This window comes from Chinchilla lanigera, unplaced genomic scaffold (genome assembly GCF_000276665.1).
Source record: "Chinchilla lanigera isolate Chin_1 unplaced genomic scaffold, ChiLan1.0 scaffold00139, whole genome shotgun sequence".
Classification (NCBI taxonomy): Eukaryota; Metazoa; Chordata; class Mammalia; order Rodentia; family Chinchillidae; genus Chinchilla; species Chinchilla lanigera.
The window spans coordinates 2,165,662-2,192,155 of NW_004955540.1; the positions used below are offsets into that span (position 1 = coordinate 2,165,662).

The 26,494-nt window shown below is 41.4% G+C and overlaps 1 protein-coding gene across 2 annotated transcripts in view; it reads right to left on the minus strand.

Moving 5' to 3' along the window:
- Positions 1-1,046: 1,046 nt before the first annotated feature.
- The window catches only part of Atad2 (ATPase family, AAA domain containing 2), a 61,370-nt gene continuing 35,922 nt past the window's right edge, over positions 1,047-26,494 (minus strand). The window contains exons 14-28 of one of the 2 annotated variants that reach the window (XM_005410928.2): positions 23,484-23,643; positions 22,716-22,806; positions 21,693-22,007; positions 21,300-21,432; positions 20,812-20,998; positions 19,708-19,893; positions 15,316-15,451; positions 14,083-14,279; positions 13,418-13,577; positions 12,360-12,482; positions 12,095-12,238; positions 8,222-8,623; positions 5,928-6,061; positions 2,506-2,634; positions 1,047-1,816 (exon numbers count right to left, since the gene is read on the minus strand). In XM_005410928.2, coding sequence (XP_005410985.1) covers positions 1,775-1,816; positions 2,506-2,634; positions 5,928-6,061; positions 8,222-8,623; positions 12,095-12,238; positions 12,360-12,482; positions 13,418-13,577; positions 14,083-14,279; positions 15,316-15,451; positions 19,708-19,893; positions 20,812-20,998; positions 21,300-21,432; positions 21,693-22,007; positions 22,716-22,806; positions 23,484-23,643 — 2,539 coding nt within the window. In that variant the 3' untranslated portion in view covers positions 1,047-1,774. The remainder of the gene's footprint in view (positions 1,817-2,505; positions 2,635-5,927; positions 6,062-8,221; positions 8,624-12,094; positions 12,239-12,359; positions 12,483-13,417; positions 13,578-14,082; positions 14,280-15,315; positions 15,452-19,707; positions 19,894-20,811; positions 20,999-21,299; positions 21,433-21,692; positions 22,008-22,715; positions 22,807-23,483; positions 23,644-26,494) is intronic. The other variant, XM_013507927.1, reaches the window with a different exon arrangement.

Here is a 26,494-nt window from a genome sequence, read left to right on the forward strand (position 1 = left end):
CTATTTTAGATGCTACAGGTGAAACTGCCTGCTTTCTCCATTTCTTCTTGTATTAGTCATCCTAATGTATACAAATATAACTGATTTTTCTGCACTGATTTTCTATCCTGTACCTTTGCTTAATTCATTTATTGGTGCTGACATGTTTTTTGGTGGATTCTTTAGAACTTTTTACATACAAGATTAGGTAATTTGTGATCAAAGTATTTTCACTTCCTCTCCAATTTGGACAATAACACTTTGCTTTTCCTAATTGTTACAGGTAGTCTTCAGCTTTGGGGAAAAAAAGAGAGTATTCTAACTATGCAATTTCAACAATGCATTTAAACCCTATGTTCCATTGTAGACATCACTTTAGGAATCTGTAGAGAGGATGCCACAGGAAGGACAGTAAATACTGCAGTCTCTGTAGCTTAAGAATGCATACTCACATAAACATTCTCATACCAACAGCATTTTAACTATTTGTCGAGACCTGGTTTCATTAGGTTGTGCAGCGCAGTCTCAAACACCTGCGCTTAAGCAAGCCTCCTGCTCAGCCTTCTGAGGAGCTGGGATTACAGCTGCATGCCACCACAGTGGGTAGCTCAATAGCATCTTAAATTATGCACAATATATGAAATAATTTTTTAATTTGTTTTGCAGTTATCTTTAGTATGTTTTAAAATAACAAAAAATTGAGAAATTTCTACCTTCCAAATTTACTACAAAACTAGTATACCCAAAATGAAATCCTAGTTAGGCCAGGTCTGGTGGTGCCCGCCTGTAATCCCAGCGCTCAGATCACTGTGAGTTCAAGACCAGCCCGGGCTACAAAGTGAGCCCAAGGGCCGGGGAAGCAGCTTAGCTGTGGTCCTCATTGTTAGCACGCGCAGGGCCCTGGCTTCCGTGTCGCGTACCACCAGCAGCAGACACATGTGAGTCCTCACTGCAGGTCACTGGTCCCTATTCTTTGCAGACAAGGTTTCCAACCAAAGCTATTTTACAAACTGAAAGTAAATGTCCACCCTCCCCAGAAAAGAATTTGCTTATGGAGGCAATGATTTTAAGAAATGTATTTTTGGTATTGGTGATACATTTTATATTTATATATTTGTATATAAAAGGTATCTATAGAATATAAGCTACACACAATTATAGAAAGATATAAACACTTTTCAAATACAAAAATTGTGTGCTATTACAGACCTTTAGCAAGGTAGTTACACATTTGTTTTATATATAATTATAAAAGCCAAAAAAATAAAGAAACTTTATTAAGCCATATTAGGGAATTATAAAAATGTTTATCTAAAAACCCTCAATTTTGGTACTCAAGTCGAGAATGTGGTGCGGCCCTGCAGACACTGGGCCTTGGGCGCTGGCTCTCTGTGGCAGACGAGGGGAGCGGGAGGCGTGGACAAGCGACCAGGCAGGGCCGAGGGGTGGCCGCGCATCTGCGACTGTGCGAGCAGGAAGGGAGATCAAAAGTGCTTCATATGCAAACTGCAATGCTGTTCATTATTCTTAAGTTCATTATTGTTATTCTAACAAAATAACTTTATTAAGAGCTGCTAAACTTCCACTATTATATTACAGTGCCTTGTCCAAGCAAGCTTAGCATATCTGTCCGTTATCTTACACGTGCACATAACGGTCAGGGAAGTTAAAGACACTTTTCTGTTTTCATCTTCTCCTTTAAGATGCAGGATTTCATCTTGCATCAGTTACTCTGTGGACACATGAAAGGTGAATGAAATAGAAACTGCATACAGAAATACTCGATGTGAAGACATCACGATGCCGAACTGAAGTTTTCTACCTCTCGCTCCATTTTCTATATAAAGGGTAGGAAATAAAATGAGTAAGTTTTAATATGAAAAAAATGAAGACATAATTTCATTATTTTTTTCCCGATAAGCACCCTTATAACACTTATGTATATGTATAACACTGAAAATAAAAATCCAGCTCAGTATGTAAGACCGACATAAACTTTTACTGATGGGACTTTATGTTATTCACCAGTTGACATAGGGCAGGTCCCATTTTATGTCCTGCAGATAGTGGTAGTGTAGATATATCATCCAGTATCTGTTTTTAAAAAATTAGCACTTTAATAATGTCTATACAGTAGACTGATTAAAGACAAGTAGGTCTGTCTTTAAAAATCTATCTGGGGTCAGGTGTGGTGGCGCATGCTTATAATCCCAGTAACTTGGGAGTCTGAGGCAGGAGGATCACTTAAAGGTCAGCCTGGATTGCATAGTGAAAACTTGTCTCAGACCAAAAAACAAAAAGAACAAAAACTGAATCCTATCTGAAGCTGGGTCGGTGGTACACAACCTGTAATCCCAGCACTCAGGGTGCTGAAGCAGGAGCATCCCTGTGAGTTTGAAGCCAGCCTGGACTACACAGTGAATTCATTTCAGACTAAAACTATGTAGCAAGATCCTGCCTCAAAAAAACAAAACAATCTCAAAAGGAGCTGCACATCCTCATTACAATCCATAACAAATATGGTACCTGAATAAGTGTTGTTTTATCATAGTCCTTGCGATGCTGATAGATACACTGGCTGATGACTGCGTATAAATTCTCCAGCTGAAATATGTTGTAGTCTTCACTTTTGCTAACCACAGTCTTCAGAAGATTCTAAAGGAAAATACAAGTATTGCTGAATGTGAGATAAATTCCTTGACAGAAGCTGACTGTAAAGTTGAGGTGTTTTTAAGGACATAAACCAAGAAGAGGGCACACCAACCACCCGATGGGAGGGGGCAGTGCTGGCACCTGTCATTACAGTGCTCTGTTCAAACACACTGTTTCGGTCAGTTATTCACACATGGATGTAGTGTTACCACTGTTCTGTGATCCTGGCCTTTGGCGTGGTAGTAACTACTGGGAAGGACTCTGCCAATTTCAACTCTAGCCACAAACCTTTACTGACAGCTGTTGGGTGTGGAAGTGCATGCCTATAATCCTAGCACCAGGGAGGCTGAAGCAGGATCACCTCTGATGATCATGATCAGCCTGAGATACAAAGTGAGTTCAAGGCCAGCCTGAACTACTGTATTTCTGTTAAAGTAAGACCTAACTGGAAAATAAGCCTTATCATGATTTTTTCAGATGTTTGTAACATAAACACATGACATACTGAATTATAAATATTAATAAAATTATTGACATTAATATTTAAATAAATAATATAAATTATAACTAAGTACTCGTAAATACTCAAGCAGGCACTTTTTTTTGTTTTTGTTTTTTGGGTTTTTTTTTTTCCAGTACCAGCAATCGAACTCAGGACCTCACGCTTGCCAGGCAGCCTGCTGTGCTGATGAGCTAAAAAACCCCAGCCCCCAAGCAGGCACTTTCGGACGAGACATAAATACCTACACAAACAGATGAACTTGAGACATACTGCTGAATGACCAACTGGAGCACAGACAGTGCTCAAATACTGTGCGCACTGGATAATGACGACGTGGTTGGGTCTAATATGGACCCTCATGGTTCAGCACATGTGTGTTATAACAGATGTACTTAATGCATTCGTGTGAAATAAATGTTTTCTGAGTTCTGGTGTCTGCAATTTTTCGTCGCCTTTGTGTGGACCGTCGTTCGTTTTTGTTGTCACTCTTGTCCTATAAATCTTTAACACTGATTTAATGGCAACTTGTGAAGCCAGCCTGCAGAAGGTCGTGCCTTGGGTGAAGAATTCGTGGGATCAGATCACTGACAGCTGTGTTGCCCGTGCACTACGAGCAGGCGCATGGGCAGGAAGCGCTCACTGAAGGACAGCTCTACTGCTGGGCCTGAGAGACTGGGGCCAATGTTTCTACAGGAAATGGAGTCATGAGAAATTCAGGCCAGAATTCAGGTTGTAGAGAGTTATGATGAAGTTCCAGAAGATGACTGTGTGGGAATAAACGCTGACTTTTGTACATGAAAAAATAAGACATCCCCAGAAAATAAGCCCTACTGCATCTTTTGGAGCAAAAGCTAATACAAGACCTGGTCTTACTCCCAGGAAATATGGTACATATAGGAGCAAGACCCTGTCTCAAACCATCCTCTTCCCTGAAAAAAATCTCTACAAATTTAAAAATACCATTAAATTAGAGGAAAAAAAGTAACTTTTGCTGTGTACTCTATGGCAGTTTAAGTGTATAATTATTTCAATTATGTGAAACTAAAAAAGGTACTAACCACATAATTGGTAAACTACTTTCACACTTCAGGGTTTTTTTTAGTTTGTTTTGTTTTTTTAGAATTTTCCATCTGGGGTGGTGGTATATGCCTGTAATTCCAGCACTCGGGAGGCTGAGGCAGGAGGATCATTCCAAGTTTGAGACCAGTGTGGGCTACAAAGTGAGCTCAAGGCCAGCCTGAACTACACAGCAAGATCCTGTCTCAAAAAAGATGAAGGAAGAAAAAAAAGAATCTTCCAACTATGTGTTTTTTCCCCTCAAGATTAAAATGATAAGAGTCATTCCTACAGGCTTTTAAGTGTTGCCTACTAAGATAAGCCATTTCAACTAAGTAAAAATCAACTGAAATGCCAAGTCATAGACACAAAACAAACATATGGAAAGATAGCAGTGGTGGCACAGGGCTGTAATTCCAGCACTCTGGGAGGCTGAGGCAGGAAGACTGCTAAGTTTGAGCTCAGACTGTCTCTCACAAAAAAAAAAAAAAAAAAAAAAAAAAAGCTATAGATGCAACTCAGCAGGAAAGCCTTGGGTTTACCCCAAGAAGAACAAAACAAAATAAGGTGTGAGAACAATGAGTTAGATAAATACATTAAAAACTATAAATCAAGCTAGGCATGGTGGCTCATGCCTGTAATTGCAGTCCTTGGGAGGCTGAGGCAGAAGGACTGCCACAAGTTTAAGACTTGACTAGATTACATAGTGAGTTCAAAGCTAGCTGAACTACATAGCAAGACCCTGTTTCAAAACAACCAATCAACCAAAGAAATCTCAACATCAAAACTATGAATCAACATGCTCGTTATCTCCAACCACCTGTCTGTGTGAGCATGCATCCCTGGGGGCCGTAACTTGTCCACGCCCAGTGGACGCCCGCACTATCCCGCCGGCCCTGCTCAGGTGGGCTGGGTCACCATAGAAAGTGTTGGTGGAGGAAGTGTTGGTGATAGCCACCTGGATTGGCTCTGCATGGAACACCTGCACCCCGAGTGCAGCAGAGCTGGAGGGGTTACCACAGCCTCCCAGTGCCACGCAGCTGCTACCTCTGCACCCAAGATCACGGCGAACTGCACAAAGCCCATTTTCATAGTCCTGAGACTTCTAAGGGCATTCGGGGCCACAGTTTTTTTTTTTCCTTTTCTTTTTTTTTTTGAGACAGGGTCTCACTATGCAGTTCCGGCTGCCTTTAGCTCATTTTGTAGCCCAAGCTGGTCTTGAACTTGCAACGATCTTCCTGCCTCAGCCTCCGGAGTGCTGGGATTACAGGCGTGTGCCACCACGCCCCGCACGCCACACAGTTTTTAAAGGGACTTTTCAGAGCAACTTTCTTTTGAGGGCGGCTCCAGCCACGCCGTCACCTAGCAGATCTCTTCACTCAGCACACGAAGCTCCCCAAGCTGTTGGGGCAGGTTCCCCTTGCCGAAAAGGACTTCCTCCTAACACACCATGCTCTCAACTGCACAGAGAACTCATCTCTCAAAGATGCTACACTGGTTCTATGTATCAGCAGATCCCAAACACTCAGGCTCATCACTCTGCTATGACCCCGGGGTCCCGCCACACAGCCGTGGGCGGAATTCCTAGCCTAGGGCAGGAGAAAGAAGGGGAGCAGAGGAAGCCGACAGGAGGAAGGCTTTGGTTTCCCTTGCGCTTCCCACACCGCCGGCCTGCCGCTGGGCCGTCTCTGCAGAGCACCGGCGTGCGCAGGGAAGGCTCAGGATCTCAGCCACATACTTTCAGGCGCTCGTGGTCCACCACGAGTAAGGGAGTGGGCTGAGAGAGAATCGCCAGCGCCTTCTCAACGCTGATGAGCTGCTGCTGCTCGACTTGGGAGCGTCTGGCTCGAGTCATTCGCAGAATGCACATTTCTAAAATGAAAACTTAAATAATTATTATGGGTTCACAGAAATGATGCATGAGATATGTATTATTCAAGTTAAAAATAACAGGATCCAGGTGTGGTGGGACACTCCTGTGAGTCCAGCATTCAGGAAGCCAAGGCAGGAGGAGTAATGCAAGTCTGAGGCCAGCCAGACCTTCTCTCCAGGAAAAAGTAAGTTTACAGTGCTGGCTTATTAACTCTTTCTTTGTTTTTTGGTACCAGGAATTGAACTCGCGCTTGCCAGGCAGGCACCGTGCTGCTGAGCTGTATCCTTAACTCTTTCTATTGTAAGATTATAACACCGACACACACTCAAAAATTAAGTACAATCTGAGTATTTCATACTGTACTTCAGGGGGATTCTCAAAAGACTGGACTCGCTTCTGTGTGGGCACAAGAGTCGCAGAACTTGAGGAGTGGGGAGGGACTCAGAATCTAACATAAGGAGTTTGGCATGGTGGCATCCAGGCGCTCTGGGAAATTGAGGCAGGAGGCTCTGAAATTCAAACTCAGCCTGGGCAACTCAGTGAGAACAAATCTCAAAATAAAAGACATAGCTCAGGGCAAAAGGCCCTGGTTCAGTCTCTTATTACTGTCAAAACAAATGAACAACCTGAAGCAGGGGCTGTAAACTCCCACCATGGGCAAACCCCAGCCCACTACAATGAAAGGGACAAGAGCACAGCCACATCCGTTTTACCTACGTCAAAGCAGTTTCCCAGCAGGGCTGAGCTTTTGTGACAGAGGCCCAGGGCCCGGCCTTTCAAAGAACAAGTCCACTGATACTTGGTCTAGAACAATTTATTTATAAATGAAAAAAATGAGGTAAGGAAACAGAGACTTTCTACGATCGTATGTTTAAGTATCCTAAGGGCCAGGACAAGAACCTCCTGATATCTAAGCACTGTCCCTTTTAATAGTGGCCTAATGATAAAAGATGATTTAAGAAAAATCAAATAATTCTGATTCCAAGTAACACCCACTAAACTGCCAGGAGATTTAATATTTACAGTAGCCATTTTAGGGCGGGGAAAGTAGCTCAGTTGGTAGGGTGCTTTGCTATATCTGAGGCGTGTGTTTGATCCCTAACATAACAAAATATTGTTTCTGAGACAAGAGTCTTGCTATATAATTCAAGCTGGTGCTGAACTTACTATGTAGCCCAAGCTGGCCTCGAACTCACAGCAATCCTCCTGCCTCAGCTTCCAAGTGCTGGGATCACAGCCGTGCGCCACACCCGACCAAGCATCCATGCTAGAAAGGGTATGTCCTAGTCAATTGTTTCCATGACTATTCACATTTGAACTCATTTAGTCAGTACTTTTACAATAAAGTTTGGACCCTGCTCCCAATCTTTTCTGTATGACTAAATAATGCGACACTTTCTCAAAACCTGAACAAATCTTTTCAGGGGCAGTACTGAACACAGTCCTCGAGCATGCTAGACAAGTGCTGCACCACTGAGCCCCACCTCTAACCCCTCCAAAATCCAAACAAATCTATTGCCAAAGGGTCAAGAAGATGCCAATGAGGACAACTGTGACCGTAAGAGTGAATACGACTGGGCCAGGGATACAACTCAGTGGCACAGCACTTGCCAGGCAAGCATGAAGTCCTGAGTTCGATTCCCAGTACCAAAAAAAGAGACAACACGAAAGAGTGAATATGAACCCTCCTGAGCTGACTGCAAGGAGAGATAGAACGACAGGGGTGACTAGGACCTGTTCTACTCCACTCAGCAACCACCGCCCGAAACCGCCTACCTTAAAAATGAGAGCAGCCTGCCTGGGTTTTAAAGCTGAAGACCTGGGCCCTGGGTTCCATGCTTTAGATGGAGCCTTTCCATTTAATCGGTAAGACAGCTTACCACACAGCATCTACCTACCCTGGTTTTGCAGATGAGTGAGTAAACAGGCCACCAGGCTGAGTACCTGCCTAAGTGATCTGGGGGCTCAAATCCAGGTCTGTTCAGTGCCAGGTGTCATTAAGAGAACAGCGATTTACTAGCTCAAAGGTAACTAAAGTTAAGTTTTATTTTTTGAAATGAGCTAACATCTGTATTCTGAAAGGCAAGCAAAGGCAGTAAGCCGCTATGTAATGAGGCATTTAGGAACTCTAAGTGAAATGTCTTATAACTGAGACTCACCTTTTGCTTCATTCTCATCAGAAATATCTAGTATCTGAGAGCCAGAAACATTTCCATTGCAAACAATCTTCTCTTTTCTCAGTTCTATACATGCTGCAGCCTTCTTGGATTCCAGCTCATTCTCACTATTCCACGCACCAGAGTTATGATCTCTCAGTTTGGCCTTGCTCTCAGAGGCAAGCTGTTCCTTCTCATTTTCTTCTACTGAAGACTCTCCTGTGTGCGGGTCTGCCCCATTCTCATGCTGGTCTGCACTTGTGTCTCGAGTTTCTTCCACATCGCTTTCCCCCTTGCCATCCACCACGTTCTGGCAATCGTCTTTTGCCTGTGAAATCTTCCTCCGCTTTGTTATGGTGCCTAAGTGCCACTTGGACTTTTTGCGGTTTTTCCTTTTCAACTGAGCTTCAAAGAGTAAAAAAGAAAATATGATCCCATGACTTTCTAAATTCTAAGAAGAATAAAGGAAAGCTGGAGATCTGAGACAATAGAATTTGGTGAATTTTTTGTATGGTTGGAAACCAAAGTGGAATACTGTGAGAAACTGGAGAAGCTGACGAGGCTAAGAGCACAAAATGACCTGCCATCCTAAGGAATTCAGAAATTATTTTTGCAGTTCAGGCTGGCCTTGAGCTCACTTTGTAGCCCAGGGTGGCCTCGGACTTGCAGTGACGCTCTTGCGAGTGCTGGGTGTACAGGCATTTGCCACCACGCCCGGCTTCCTGCCACTTTCTGAGGCTGCTCTGGATCCTCTTTCGTGCATATCTACAAGGTCTGGTCGGACACACAGGGAGTGCTGCTGTCTAGTGCCATGCAACAGAAAGGCAGGCACAGTGTGCCTCAGCCACGCACCACACTGGGCCCTGTGCCACTTCGGGCTCTTCCTCTCAATAAAAGGACCACAAAGGGTAACATCAGGGCAATTGATACTGCAATTAAAGGCATTCATGAAACAGCTCCCAGAACTGCTTCAGAGTGTGACAAGAATGGTAGATGTGTGTCTGAAGAGAAAGGGAGCCTCCTCAGGAGGTCTAATAGCAGCGTGTGACTCCTGAACTTGAGTCCCAGCCCCCCCACTTAATGGCAACGTCTCTCACTGTAAAAACTTTTTAGGTGGTCCTGGTGGTGCACGCCTGTAATCCCAGCATTTGGGAGGCTGAGGCAGGAAGACTGCTGCGAGTTCGAGGCCAGCCTAAAATATACAGGGAGACTCCATCTCAAACAAAACAAAGCACCTTAATATTCACCATATTTTTCAACCATGAAAAAGGGGCCTTCCTATCCTTTTCCATTTTTTTTTTTTTTTTGAGGTGGGGGGGAGGGATGGGAAGTGTCTTGCTAAATCACTACACTGCCCAAGCTGGGCTTGAACTTGCAATCCTCCTCCCTCAGCCTCCCAGAGTACGGAGATTAGAGGTATGCACCATCACAACCAGCTAGGAGTTTAGATTTTATCTTGAATATTTTTTTTATGAAGTGACATGATCTGATGCAGATTTTCAAAAGATCATTTTGGCAGCAGTGTGAGAAACTAGAAGAAATGCAAGACAGAAAGTGCCTAGATTTATTGAGTTTTTAATAAACACTAAGAACTCTTTTAAGCCTGTGAAACAGACTTTTGAAAATTTTTTCTTTTCTTTTTTTTAGTACCAGGAATTGAAGTCAGGACCTCCCACTTGCCAGGCAGGTGCTGTGCCACTGAGCTACATCCCTGGCTCTGTGAAACATACAAACTCAGTGAAATTTTACTTTAACCCACTAAGGTTTGCTACCATGAGCATCATCATATTACAGATAAAAAAATGAGAGCACAGAGAGTATTTTGTGTAGGCCAAATAGCAGAAATGAAAGGGGAAATGGAGGATAAATGCGAGATGAAGAATGTGGATTCCAAAGGACGCAGAAATACCTCAATACTGGGACACAGGAAAGAGGAGGGTGTAAGAGCCGCTCCAGGGTGTGCACTGCCGCCCTGCACAACAGTCCTTGCCGTGATGAATATGATTATTTACGCCTTAAGTGGGACTAGGTGACAAGGGATCCAACTGAGTCTGAAACACATATGGCAGAAATCCCTTCAGCTCCGGACACATACACGCTAGGGTAAGTGGAGAAGAAATTTTACAAGGGAGGGAGTAGCCTTGAAACAAGTGAAAGCAAAGGAAGCAGCCTGCTTTTGGGGCAAGAGGCTGCCTGCAAGCAGAATGCCCTGCACTCTCTCAGGTTTGCCCCACCAGAACTGTAGGAAAGGCCTCTAGACTCGGACATCCACAGCGGCTGCCTCACAGCACACCCTTCCATGACCACTGGAGAGCGTTCCCTTTTATTCTAATAAACACACATCTGAGGAATAAAAGAGATGGGTGTGGAGGTGCACACCTGTAATCCTAGCAGCTGGGAGGCTGAAGCTGAGGCAAGAGGATCGCTGTGAATTTGAGGCCAGCCTGGACTATATAAGCGAGTTCCAGGCCAGCCTGGACTACACAGCAAGACCCTATCTCAAAAAACAAACAAGTAACAACAACAACAACAACAACAACAAATTTTACAAGGGCTAAATAGTTTTGTTTACTCTGAACTTTTGAAAAGCATTCTTTTGGTCTTTTTGAGACAGGGTTTTGCTATACAGCTCACAAAGGCCTCAAACTCCCTTAATGTAGCCTCAGCCTCCCAAGTGCTGGGATTATAGGTGTGCTCCACCATCCCTGGCCTAGTTTGAGATTTGATTGACACATACTAGACATATATAAAATCCTCAAGATATAAACATACAGTGACTATCCACAAACAGAAGAAATCTACATAACCAGCACTCAGATCAAAAAACAACAAGTACCAACGCTCAAAGTTACCCTCAGTTTAGTCATAATACCCAGGGTCAACACCCGATTCCTGGCACTGAGGGTTAGTTTTACCTGTACCTGAATGCAAATATGTATAAAATGTGTCTAACATTTAAAAAATATTTTTAAGCCAGGCATGGTGGCACATGCTTTTAATCCCAGAACTCAGGAGGCTGAGACAGGAGCCCCAAGTTTGAGACAAGCTTGGGCTACAAAGTAAGCTCAAGGACAGCCTAAACTGCACTGCGAGACTGTCTCAAAAAACAAACGAACAAACAAAACCAACTTTCTAAAGTGATTCTACGTTGAGAAACTCATCAACACTGTCCTGAGTGACCGGTTTTAATTACTCTCACTGCTGCACGATGTTTTCTCAGGAAGCCCATTTCCACAGATGTGCTTGCTGCTGGCGTGACTGAAAGCTTTCTATAGCAGAGGCTTCTTGTTGATTCTCCCTCACTGTCCTTTCTTTCCCTTTCGTGGGAGCTGCCCCCTCCCACAAAAGAAGGGCTTCTACTTTAGTGCAAATCAACTGCCCTGCAGAAGATAGATCTGTAAACAGCAGAAGGCTCTGACTTTACGTAGGCTCTGACAAGGCAGGGAGGAACTGAGGCTGCAAAGTGGGAAAACGATGAGAGGCTGAGAAGCTAAGCCGAGCCCGACACTCACGGGCCTCAAAACACAAAAACTAGAACGAAAGGCCTGCCAAGGCGGCCAGGCCTCAGAAAATGTGAGGCTTTTTTCAACTGGAGACCTGGAGTTACACCCTGAGAATACGGTGGGGAAAGGAAACAGAAAATAGAGCAGCATTAGTAGGAAATGAAAACCATTTTCAAATCAAGTCAATTCACAACTGGTGAGCTGAGACTCAGTGGCACAGCATAAGCTTGGACTTGAAGAAGGTAAGGTTCTCTCACTGTTAACGAGATCAGTGTGATTTATTGTATTAATAAAACAGAAGGAGAAAGGACATGGCATTAGAAGAGAATAAAGCTTCCAATTTCATAAATGAAGATTAGCCAGGAGCACTTACTAGGCGTGCTGGAAGCCACAGGAGTAGTGGGTGTCTGTAGTTTTTCATTCTGGTCTGGGTCTGATCTTCTGTCGCCAGAGGGAGTGGAGTTTTGCCGTGGCATCACGTGGTAGTAAGATGGGGCGTACTTGGAGGAGCTACAACCTTACAAACAGAGACGCAGGGCTTCACAAAAGGGTTCCTACACCTCAAAGTCACACCACGGGTCAACTAAAAAGCTCCATACACCGGAAGCATCTTTTCTGATACCAAACGCCTGTCCTACCTCTTTTCTTTCTGGACTCCTGAATCTCTTCACACAGTTTCTCAAAGTCTTCATCAAGTTCTTCTTTGATTATCGCATAGGCAGTGTCTCTCAGGGCACAGGCTCTGTGCCTAATGAGACGATCTAAAAATGAATAAACAAATGCAATTAATTTTCCCCACTCAATAGCTTAGCAAAATAAACTTAACAGATTAGATTAACATACTGTGGTAGTCAGTATAATTCCTTATTTTTACCGTAAATATAAACACCAGGAAAATCCTGACCTGAGGGTGTAAGCACTACGAGGGGGAGCGTGCTTTGAGGCAGAAGGGAGGGGATGTGTGACTGCATGGCTGTGTGGCTGCTGGGTCAGAACCTCTCCCAGGGCACCAGGCTGCCACGTTCACGTTCAGGTTATGGATGAAGGGGTAACTATAGCAATGTAAGGGGAACGCAGCAGGCTGCTAATGTGGCCTGAAGAACAGGACGGGCATTCATTCCCAAAGGGTGCTGCCTGTCAAAAATGCAAGGTCTTCGGCACTGTACCCTTTACCTAAATCATCAGAAACCGTGGCAACTGCGGCCCAGAGATCTGTATTTTAAAAAGTCTTTCTAGAGATTTTGATGCCCACTGAGGTTTGAGCACCACTGGTCCGAAGTAACTGTAGACTGCCTCAGCACAAAAAGTAGCAGCACTGAAAAGCCTCTGCCTCTAGGGCAGTGGGGAGGTGTTCCCAGCTGGCTGGAAGAGATTGCCAGTCTTAACAGTGTCCACCTTGGGAGGAAGGAAACAGAGGAACTGGATTGTTAAATGTTATTAGCATCATATTGTTATGTTTGTAATAAAAATTGTAATGGTCTTAGGTTAAAAATCTTTTAACATCTATTTTGCTATTGCCAGTATGACCTTTCTAAACTTTACCTTCCTCATTGGTAGAATGGGGAAAGGTGGCTGTGATAAGCAGCACTGTCAGTGTAAATTACTATTTATAAGACAGTACCTGACATAAAAATCAATCCTCAGTAAGTTTAATCAGCCCCAACAACCCCCGGAACAACAAAGCACTAATATTCACCTCCGGGATCTCTATCGGGATTGTACTCTAAAGCATTACTACAGATTAGGTCAATATCTCTCAAATAGTCTTTCACAGTCAGATACTTGTGGAGATCAATTTTACTGATTACAGATGAAAGGTCCATTGGTTGCTTTATCACCGTGACATAATCAGGAACCTACAATTCAAGCAAATGATTAAATCACTAAATTAACTCTAAACATTAAAACCATTTGACGTTTCTTTGTTAGGCAATATAATGCATAGAGAATAGAGATAATGATATTGTAACATGAATGCTTTGACTCTAAGGGTGTTTGTCTATTTCTGTTCTTCAGCAGGTACACCCTCTAGTACCCGCCTATTTTCCATTCCAACTGGCACCCATCTTCAACGTCCACCTAAGACCTGACCTCCACTCAGTTCCCTCTGTGCCGCTCATGGTAATACCACCTGGCATGTGACATTCTCAACTCTCGGAATGTTTGGCTTGGGCAGAAAAACTCTATTCTCTGCAAGAAAGGACAATGTATTATACATACAATTAATTAAGTTTCCCTGTGCTTAGGACACTACCTCAATTTGTGTTTCCACATAGAGAAACCCAGTTCCAAGTGCAGCAAGGAACTCCATGAACTGTCCCTGCAGTTTGGAACACATCTGACCAGGTAGTAAATTAATACCTCAACAGGGTCTACGGGCTTAGTAAACGCTCGGAAGCGTTTGTCGATAGCAAGCCTATGTGTGACATTTCTTAAGAAAATCCTCAGTTCTCTGAAAGTGTCTTCCTCTTGCTCTTCCAGTTGTTTCACTTCTTCTGCTGTCAATGGTCTTGGCTCGGGTGGTGGTGCCACTGGCAGGACCTCCAACACCTGTAAAACTTTATGTGAAGGGAAGATCTTAGTTCCTACTCTTGCCACTACTGTGGGTAACAAATGACTGAATAGCACTAGGATCTGAAGGGTTATCTGCAGCCTCACATCTGCCAGGAACCTAGGAACTCAGAATATGGAGGACCACCATGACCTACCTACCTACCTACCCCACATTTCCTCTGGAAATAACTGGTAACTCGTTACTTAAAACAGTAACTCCTCAAAGTCATTGCCTCTGTTCCATTTTAAGATAATTTAAGACACTATTAAGGCCAGCTTGAATTGCATAGTGAGACCCTGTCTCAAAAGGACCAAAAAAAAAAAAAAAAAAGAGAGAGACTAGCTTAAACTCATATTCACTGAGTACAGACAATTATAAGAAGGAATATGAGATCTGTCACAATAACTGGCAACTTACTAAGGGAGTAAGGAACATAATTACGATATTTTGGTGTCTGTTTGAAGAAAAGTAAGATGGGCTAATTAATTCTGCCTACATGAATCAGGGAAGGCCTCATAATAAAAACTCAAATTTTAATAAAAGGTCAAGTAGATCTTACAGGCAGAAATGGGGTCTATGCAAATGTTACTGACAGTGAAATTTAAGAACGGAAATATGTACATAGAGAATATTTTCTAACAAAAACAGGTAAAGGAAAGGGAAAATGCCAAAAATACCCCCAGAAGGACAGACTGGGGCCATACTATGAAACATCTTGTGTACCTTAAGAACCGTATCTGAACAAGAAGCACAGATATTCTCAGCAGCCACTGTATCAATCTCATTACAGAAGCTTTTGAACTTGCACTACTATACAGCTGTCAGTACTATTAACTTCCCAGGACCCGGGAGGCTGAGCCAGGAGGATTGTTGTGAGTTCAAGGTCAGCCTGGGCTACAAAGTGAGTTTAAAGCCAGCCCAAATTGCACAGTGAAACCCCATGTCTCAAAAAGACAAAAAATCCTAAAAAACAACTCCCCATAGTTAATTACCACGTTCTCAAAATTGCTGTATATTAAACTTTGATATGGTTAACTAACCTGCTTTCTTTTTTGATACAGGAGGCTTAGCAGCTTGTTTTAGAATTAAATCTTCAAAAAATTTTGTCCGTTCTTCTTTGCCTGGTAGCTGGACATTAAAAATCTCTCCATAATCATGGGTAAATAATTCTTGTACCTTAAGAATATAATGTAAAAAAAAAAAAAAAAAAAAAAAGAATATAATGTAATATATACAGAGTAAATGCAATGGCAAGCTGTTACATACATCTCTAATAAAATATAATCAATTTCATCAATAATGTATATAATAAGTTGTTTTTAAACAAGTCTTTTAAATATTCTAGATTTATGTGTAACCTATGTATACAATAAATTAGCAACTAAAAACCATACAATTTATGCATAAACATATGTAATAAATTAGGAACCCAAAATGCTTAAAACACAAGCATTCAAACTGTAATACACAGCAACTGACAATATTTTATTTAAAAGGTTTGGGATTAATTCACTTTTACAACCCCATATAACATGTGAAACATGAAAATGAGTGGTTGTTTAATGAAAATTTCAGGCGAAAAATAAACGGTGTGGGCAAGGGTATGGAGCAACTAGAAACACGGACTTCGGGCAGGAATATAAAATGGGGACCTGGCTGAGTGGAGTCACTCGGAGACAGGGCTGCAGGGAGAAGATGGAAAAGCCTTGAGCGATGAACATAGTGGAGACCTCGATTAGAATGAAGAAAGCAGCACACAGAAAGGTGAGCAGGAAAACACAGAATAGGACAAGAGTCGGAACAGCAGCAGGAGGAAGGGCGGGGTCACTGGATGGGGCTGGGCATCCGCTGCGGTGCAACCACGCTTTCTGCTGTTCCAGGAGGGCCCCAGGCCATCCCCCTTCTGCCTCTGTGGAGCAGTTCTGGGGGTTTTACAGCCAGTGGTACAGGACACAAGGACTTTCATCTCTTCAAGGACGGAATTAAACCCAGGTGGGAGATAAGGACTGCGGGTCTCTGCTTTGCTTTTTTTCCCCCCCTTTCTCTTTTATCCTCTGCCAAGGTTAAAACTATTGTAAAGTTGTCTTTAAAACTGCAACACTAGCTGGGTGTTGTGGCGCACTCCTATAATCCTAGTACTCAGGAGGCTGAGGCAGGAGAATTGCTACAAGTTTGAGGCCAACCTGAGCTACACAGTGAGTTGAAGCCCAGCCTGAACTGCATAGTGAAATTCTGTCTCCAGAAAAGGCAAAACAAAACAAAAAACAGAACTGCAACATTACTGGATATATCCTGGGAACTCAATCCCTAAGGAACGGCACTCATGCCACTGTGTGTCTCTGTTGGTTGGTGTTGGGTGGTTTTAATGGTGGCGTTACAATTCAAATGGCATTATTACAGCATTAAAGGTTTTTTTTTTCTTAAACTGACCTTGTTCCCACAAACCTCATTTGTGTGTGTGTGGGTACAATATTTTAAAATAGTGTCTCTGGTGTAAGAAACCAAAAAATGTATATAAGGACCAAAATGTATAATGGATACTGTGAAATAGAGGGAAAATGTTCAAATGGGAAGGGGAACTAAAGAGGAGGAAGTGGGAATGAAGGAAGGAAGGAAGGAAGGAAGGAAGGAAGGAAGGAAGAGAAGGAAAAAATGGGAACAAAGCTTCTGTAAATAGGGAGGGGAAGAAGGGTTGGAAGGAGGGCAGGGGGATGAGGGGAAAACAATCAAGATGTATCATGTACAGGTACAAACTCCCTGTGATCAATTCAATCATTATTCATATCTAAAATGTACCAATAAACTTAATTAAAAAGTAAAAATAAATGAATAAAATGGTACATTTGCTGAAAACAGTGCGACATGTTCTAAGAAGTGAAACAAAATTACTATGTGATTCAACAATTCCATGAAAGCAAAAATTCCAAGGGATGCGTGTATAAATGACAACAGCATTATGCACAACAGCAAGAGGGAGCGCAGTCCAACGTGCATCCCCAGCTCAGTGCACAAGCTGGTACACACACACCGGAAAAGGACTCGGCCTAAAGAGGAACACAGTTTGGACACGGGACACAGCACGGAGGAACACTGAGCCAGAAACAAAGGACGGTTTCATATTCCTCTTGCAGCAGCAACTAGAATAAAGCCCTGCAGTCAGACAGTGAGAGAGGAGTTACCAGGGCTAGGGAAGGAAGGAGCAGGGAGTTGTCATTAATCCCTAAAGGCACAGTGACCCAGTTCTGGAACCATGGAACATAATGCAATGTGTTTTCTTCAAATTCTTGCTCCTTGAGCTTTTCTAAGTAACACATGTAAATTTCATGAAAAATTAAAAAATCTGGCTTCTTCGGTATAAACTGGTTAACAGGGACAGAGTCTCTATGTCAGATTGAGTGGGGTCTGGGGTGAATGAGGTCTGGGATGAGCGAGGTCTGGGACGTGCAGGGGTGACAACACTCAACACGACGAGTGCACCCAATGCGCTCAGTGGGACGGGACGGCAGGCTTGGCTACGGCGAGCACGGCGAGTTCTGTTAGGTGTACTTTAACACACACACACCACGAAAAACTGAAGGCATAACAGGCCTGCAAAGGTATTTCACAACAAAGCTTGAGACCTTTCCCAGCATTGCCACTGTGCTTAGGGACATCACTTGAAATAAATCCACTTCTCGTGTGGTCCAACGTTTACACGATGCTTTTTTGCCCTTTCTGCCTTGCAGGCTCTCCCATCCCCTAAGGTGACTGCTGTAACTCACGGTGAAATGCAATCCCGAATGCTAGGCCACTAATGCTAGAACCTCTGGGACGGAATGAACTGTCTCATAAAAGGGCCAGAGAAGCCTGGCTACTGTGATAAAAACAGCATGATACTGGCAAAAAAAAAATCCTGAAGATCAGTGGAACAGACTACAAGATGCAGAAACAACTCCAGACACACTCAGCCACCTAATTTTTGACAATGTGCCGAACACATTCACTGGAACAGAGACAGCCTCTTTAATAAATGATGCTGGGAAAACTGGCTTTGCACATGCTGAAGATTAAAACTAAACCTGTATCTTTTACCATGCACTAAATTCAAAATGGATCAAAGATCTAAACATTAACACTGAAACATCTACTGGAAGACAGAATAAGTAAAACTCTTAAAGACACTGGTGTAGGCAGAGACTTTATAAGAAAACCCTGATTGCACAGGAATTATCACAAATGATCATCAACTGGGATCTCTTATTAAAAAGCTTTTGCACAGCAAGGGAAACCACCAATAGAGTGAAAAGACAACTCACAAGGTGGGAAAAAATGTTTGCCAGCTGTTCCTCAGACAAAGGATTACTATGGAGACTGTATAAATTAAAAAAAAAAAAAAAAAAAAAAAAATCAAGCCTCCTAAATTTAAAGACCAATTAAAAAATGGGCATCTGAGATGAATACATATTTTTCTGATGAAGAAGCACAAACAGCAAATAAATATATGAAAAAATGTTCAACATCACTGGTCATTTGAGAGATGCAAATTAAAACACTGAGATTCCATCTCACCCTGGAAAAAATGGCTATTATCAAGAAATCAACCCATAACAAATGCTGGCAGAGATGTGGAGAAATGGAACCTTTCTCCACTGTTGGTGGGAGTGGAGACTGGTGCAACCATTGTAGAAATCAGTGTGAAGATTCCTCAAAAAACTAGGATTAGAGGTCCCATTTGACCCAGCTATTCCCCTTCTGGGTATCTTCTCAGAATTAAAAACATTGTACTACAGTGATGTATGTGCACCCATGTAAAGCAGCACAATTTGTAACAGTTAGATCTTAGAAACAAACCAAATGCCCATCAACTGAGGAATAGTTAAAAAAGATGTGGTATTTTTCTACAATGGAGTACTACTCAGCCATAAAGAAGGATTAACCTGGAAACTTTTATAGGTAAATGGATGCAACCTGAGATCAGACTTGCATGCGTAAACATTGTTTTGTTTTCCTAGTGCGAGAAGTTGAAAGAGTAAGATCCAAAATGTACAACAGATATTGGGAAATGGAAACAAACTGTTCAAAAGGGAAGAGAAATTGGGACGAGAGAGAGGAGGAAAGAGGGAAAATAAAGGAATATATATACATACAAGATAGTTAAAGATAGTTATACTACTAATTTCTTAATTCATCGAAAGGTTTATGCTAATATTGTTTGTACAATTAAATGCCTATATCTTATACTCTGAATAACTAATTTAAAGACAACATGTAATGTACTGATCACTGTTACTCTATTATCTTGTTCTGAAATTTTTTTTTCCCTTAAAAAAAAAAACCACGAGGGGCTGGGGATTTAGCTCAGCGGCAAAAGCGTAAGGTCATGAGTTCGGTTCCCAGTACCGGAGAAAAACCCAAAAAAAAAAAAAAAAAAAGATTCCTCTTCCACATGTTACCTCTTCTGGCAGAGAAGAATGGGGCTTGTCAGAAGTTGCAAGCAGTAGCACTGGAGCAAATGAAGGAATATTCTGTAATAATGTGGTGAATGTGGCCTTGAGTGTTGGTCCAACTACTTCCCACCACAAGTGAATATGTGGAACATAAACTATACTTGGTGCTGTCCTTTTAGCTTCACGGATCACCTACCAGAAATGGGGAAAACAAAACAAACAAGCAAACTCACCCTCAGTTGAAGAATAAGCACATCAGTAATGCTAACTTGAGTAGCCTGAAACAATGTTTCACTTCCCAGAATTATCATAGAAAACCCTAAAGTTTTAAAAATGTTTCCTCCCCATTCCCACTACTTCATTTTTAAGTGTTTCATTTTATTTTATTTTTTGGTACCAGGAATTGAACCCAGGACCTTGAGCTTGCCAGGCAGGTACTTGTGCCACCGAGCTGTATCCCCCGCCCTAAGTGTTTTACAAAAGTCTCGTTCTTAGGAAAACAGAATCGCTTCAAGAAAGTAGCAAAGCTAAACAAAAATACAAATATAAAATACTTTTGTATTCTGAAAATTAAATATAGAAATAGCAACAACAAAACCCACAGAGTATCCAATACCTTACTAACGAGTGGTCATTGTTCTAAGTACTTGACTCATTTAGTTCTCACAATAACTGTATTATTGTCATCTCCATTTTTCAAATAAGGAAAACAAGGCTGAGATCTAAACTTTCCTAAGGCCACTCCTCTATTAAGTGGCATTTCTGAGATTTAAATCTATACTCTTTAATGATCAAGCAAGTACACACAGCTCTACTTGATTAACCTGAAATTCGAAATCAAAAGAACAAAAGCCTGGCACACACCGTAATCTCAGCATTTGGGAGGCTGAGGAAGGACTGCTCTAAGTTTGAGGCCAGCCTGGGCCACCATATAGTTAGCTCAGGGGCAGCCTGAACTATAGAGCAAGACCCTGTCTCAAAAAAAACAAATTGAAACGCAAAAAACAACACCCCCCCCAACACAATGTGAAAGTCATAAGGTAATTCTAGTTTTTGTTTTTCGAAGACAGCTTTCTCCTACAGCTGTCTGTTTAGGTAACAAGGAAGTACCTGGGCACATGTTTCTTCAGGGGATGCAGCGCTGACTCCAAAGAGAACGGGAATATCCAGCGCATAGACAGTGAATTTTTCCAAAGTGTGGATGACAGCTGGTGCCAAATGTGAGCCCTGCCCAAATCCTGGTTCTCCCACGATTAACATTCTTGGTCGAAAAGACATGGGTTGGTAACAAGCATTTCTGAAAGAATGATCAATTAATTAGAAAAAACCAAAAGCTTAAATGTTTGCCCCAACTGACTAATTACAAGCCTCTGTAAGTCCAGCCTATAAGACCAGCCAATCACAGTTTCATAATTTCTGGTAACAGCTGACTACCACATATTTTGAACAGTACTTTTAAACTGTGAGAACTGTAACAAAATATTTGTGATACTTTAACTTAGGTAAAAAAGATTGGTTGCCATCTGTCATCCTATCAAACAAATCTTACTTATTTTGGGAAACTGACACCAAAAGATTTGCTTGCAAAGAAAGTATACCTATTCAAATGAAGAAAACTAAAATTTTCTTTTGCTTTATTAAACGATTTTTGAGAAGGTCCATTTTCATATAATGATGGAACATCATCATCACTGTACGCCAAGTCGCTTTCCAGAAGAGGACAGGAGATATCTACAAAACAGGACACATTAGTGAGCTTGCTTCAGGTAGCTTCAGTTAGCAAATCAGCATATCTCCATGAAATTCTTTAAAAATAAAAAATACATTCCAAATTTAAAACAGGTGAATTTGTAAAGTTCCTTCAAACTTCTCAGGAAAAGTACAAACAAACTTTTAACAGGTTCTTCTACAAAAAAACATTTCTGGGATGTATAAAAAATAGTGATGCTAATTATGGAAACTAGCTTTCAGTGCTCACTCAAGTTTTGTACCTGAGTCTAACGCTCTGTGTGCTTCAACTTCTGCATGTGGGAACACCCTCTGCAGTGCGTCTAGGATCCTGCACACAGTGCTTTGCAGGAGCGGCTTCACGATGGCAGACAGGGCCTGGCCAGGGGACGTCACAGCTCTCTGCGAGGCGGGTATCATCCTCTGCATCGCTACCTCAAAATCCTTGGCGGAGATGTTAATGGAAGAGAGATCCAACTGCAGCTTCTCACTAGTAGTATAGATCTGCGGGTAACGTCGACGCAGAGCACATAAAGCAGCTTCAGCGCATATAGACTTAATATCTGCACCACAGTAGCCTATCCAAAGCAAACGGAGGGGGAAAAAAAAAGCGAACAAAAGAAAACCTGAAAAGTCTGCTAAAATGGTCACAGATAAAAAAGTTAAAAATCAACCTACCCAGATATGGCAAAATAGTTATGAGTAACAAAACTAAAACTCATTTATGCAATGAACTTATATGGTGGTAATAGCCAGCAATGAATGAATGAATGAATGAATGAATCAATCAATCAATCAGTGAGTGAAATACAGTATGCGATCACTAAGTACTGCACAGCCTAGGGGTTAAGGGCAAGGGTTTAAAAATCATACTAGGTTGTAATTATTGTTTGTCATTTATTAGCTATGTGATCTTTGGAGAATTAACTTAGGCTCCGCAAGTATTTCTTCCTCCGTAAGCTGGAGATAACACTACCTCACTCACAGGACTGATATGAAAATTACATGCACAAAGGAAGCTGAACACAGTGACCAGGAAAACATAAATAAATACTCTGCAAAGGATAAGAATAATTATCATTATTATCTACTTTCCCCTCAAATTCTCCTAATGGCCAGTGTGCCAGGTATCTCTATTTGACACATAGGACTTTAAAGACGAAAACATGCCACAAGAGAAGAGAAACACACATAATCTGTGTTTCTTTAAACTCTGCGGGATTACACCTTGTTCTGATTTTGAAATGAATGTACTGTATCTTTTAACTGCTTAAAGCCATGTTTACCAACACAGTTTTCTGCCACTTCTTCTAGAAATATGTCCAGTGGTCTGGGATTCCAGTCCCTTGTGTGAATCTTCAGAATCTCTTTTCGAGCCTATGAATAAAAATAATTTAATTTTTTTACAGCTATAATAATAAAGTGCTCTCCAGCTTAGAATAATTTCAGTATAAACTACTGTCTGGAATTTTAAAGTAATTAATACTTGATATTAATAGAAATATAAATAGTCCAAAAGAGGAAAAAGAGGTATTTGTAAGAGTTCAAGGAACTCAGTTTTTGTTGTTAAACAGATTTGCATTTATAATGCCCAGGTTACATTCTTCACCCAAGCACATGAAAAAAATGCAATAATTACTGAAATATTGTTCATTCTGACACATTTTAAAAACAGTTTTAACAGTTCTACCTATATTTTCTTACATGGTTATGAAAAGCTTTAAGTGGCTTTAAAGTAATTGATTAAAATTATTATATGATGGTGTTCAGGAAAAAGTCAAGAATAATGAATTGGCTGAAGACTGACTACTCCTTAAGCCACTGAAGCAAAACTGACAACCAAAGGCTGTGCTTAAATGGCAAGAATTCTAAGAGGTAGGCAGTATTGTACTTACAGAAAAGAAAAATTACCCTCATGGGAGTCCCTTTGAGCTATCGTGATTAGATCTTGATACTAAACTCAAGAATCTTCAAATTTTTATCCTATCAAGACTTGTTAATAATAAAAAGTAACATATTTTGTCAAAATCTGAGTGATGTTATTAAACTCTTACATCTTTATCAGGTAGGCTAAAAAGGAATTCTCTGTCAAAGCGACCAGGCCTTCGTAAAGCAGGGTCGATGGAATCCAACCTGTTGGTAGCACCGATGACCACAATTTCTCCTCTGCTGTCCAAACCATCCATAAGAGCTAGCAGAGTGGAAACAATAGAACTAAATTCAAAAATAAGAGAGAAGAGATTAATACTATGAACATAATGTCATCCCGTGATTTCTTTTTTTAATCAGATTTACTATATTAAACATATGAACAAATTTTCTCAAATACCTAGTTAGTTTTTTCTTCTTTTTTTTGAGATAGGGTCTTGCTATGTAGTTCAGGCTGGTCCTGAACTCACTATATAGCCCAGGCTGGCCTTCAACTCAAAGCAATCCTCCTGCCTCAGCCTCCCAAGCACTGGGATTACAGGTGTGTACCACCAGTCCTGGCTAGTTACTTTCAATGGATTAAAAAAAAACCTGTAAAATAACATACTAGGTAGAACACAGAAGTGTTTCTGTTAATTCATAACAAAAAACATACATGATCTTTAGAGTGTAATAAATAAATCCTGGAAATGATGTCATAAAGCATAATTTCCGAAAGGAACTTAAGGATATAATCTCAAAATATTTCTAGTAGGAGCATGTACAAGGGACAGTTTTAAAAATTATCAAATATACCATTACACATGTATTAAACATAAAACACCAACATGAAATAGAATATACACAAAACGTTACAATACAGGATTTTGAATGTGGAGGTGGTGCTGGGACTGGGTCCACAGCCTTCACGCTGAGCTGTTCCCCAGACCCTTACCCTGAGACATAGCTGCCCAGAGTTGTCCAGGCAAGGGTCAAACAAGCGGTGCTTCTGCTTCAACCTCTTGGTGATGGGAAAATTGGATTTTAATTAAACTGATCTCTATGTTTTCATCAATTCAGCTGAATACTCATCAGAATTTGTATATTTCCACCCAACTGCTTTAAAAATAAAAAACACCACAGCCAGGCATGGTGGCACATGCCTGTAATCCCAGTACTCAGGAGACTGAGGCAGGAGGATGGCCAGGAGTCTGAGGCCAGCCTGGACTATATAGAAACACCCTGTCTCAAAAAAACAAATCACCAGGGCAGAGGATATAGCTCAGTGGGACAAGTGCCTGCCTGGCAAGCACAAGGTCCTGAGTTTGATTTACGGTATCAAAAAAAAAAAACAAAAAAAACCTCAAATCACCAAACAAAAATATCCCCAAACTTCACACATTTAATCCATAAATTTGATATGGGATTTTTAAAAAATACCATCACCCCAAAGTAAATAATAATAATTACCCTCTTTTCAAAAAAACCAAATTGTCTCAAAACAGCCTTTGTTTGTGTAATGTGGTGCTAGGGATCACACTCAGGGCTTCCAGCATGCTAGGTAAGCACGTTACCACTGAGCTTCACCCTCAGCCCCTCTAGTGTCCTTTATGTTTTATTTGTCAGACTAGGATGTTCACACAAGGTGGACATCACATTTAGTTATTTGTCTCCCACACTGTTAACAATTCCCACTGTCTTCACCTTTATCCCTCAGCATGCCATTTACTTGGTGAAAATCTGAGTTGTCTTACAAAATTTCATCTCACATTCTGGAGTAGGGTGATCGCTCCCTGATGCAGTCACTTAACATGTCCCTGCATCTTTCTATCTTTTGGTAAACTGATAGATCAAGAAGCTTAATAGATACAGGTTTACCTATTTGTAGCAGCGTATTTCATAGAAGGCATTTAGGTATCTGCAGGAGACATTAATCTTTATAGATTTTACACTACACTTCAGTGTACGGAACAAAAAACTACACGGTGTGGGGAAAACGGCAGAAAAGATGTTTGTGATATCAAAACTGAGAGAAAACTCAGGTTTTTGAAAGAGACCTTAAAAGTGGACAGCTAGAACATTTTCTAAATCTAAAAATGCATTTAGAAAGTCCTACACTTGCAGTAGACAATTTCATAAGCCATCAGGAAATCTACAAGGAATTTTCCAGCATTATAGCAGCTGCAAAGGAGAATTTTAGTAACAGATTTTTACAGTTCTGTATGAAGACAACCCTGTGTTTTCTTCTCCAAATACAGCCAAATATGAAAAACTTGATCTTTCCTGCTTAAACTAGTTAAGATTTTAGAAATCTGGAAATGGAGCTATTGGAATTTCAAAAAAGTTCTATGTGGAAAAATAAATTCTACAACCTGTGTGCAACACCTGAGAAGATAGAGAAGACAGGGTATGAAGGGAGGACAAGGACAGCACCGTTGCAGTTCAGAAAATAAAATCCTGAAAGCCTGGGATGTTCTGCCACATAATTTTAAGTCAATGCAGGCACTTGAGATTGCTTTTCTTGCTTTGTTTGGATCATCTTCTGCTTGTGAGCAGCTGTTATCACCTCAGAACTGTATCAAATCTGATTCAAGAAACAGACTAACAGATTCCCTCAGTGCAGTGCTGCAGGGTTGTTCTCAAAGCAACAAAGTATGAGCCTGGGTGTGAGAAATTATCAGCGTGCACACAACCACAAAGATCACATTAATAGTCCAAAAGCACCTCAAATGCAAACTTTTACCTTTCTTTTTTTTTTTTTTTTTTTTTTGGTTTTTCTCCGGTACCAGGAACCGAACTCACGACTTTGCGCTTGCCAGGCAGGCGCTTTGCCGCTGAGCTAAATCCCCAGCCCCTACTTTTACCTTTCAATAAAAAGCTGTTTGTATTATTGAAAGCTCTGTTATTGTTTTTCTTTTAAGAAAAAAGATGTTAATGTATGAGTTGTCTTTTCTAAACTAACACCTCAATGTTCAGGTTTAATTGCAGTGTTGGTACTTTCCAATAACTAAGTGGGTTTTGGGTTGCAGTTTAGGGGGTTGGTCTCTAAAAGGTTCGCCATCGCTGCCAGAGGGACACAGTAAGTCCATGACTTATGAGCAAGTTCCAAGAGAATATTCCTATTGCAGATTTGTTCCCAAGTCTGGCAAACTGAGTC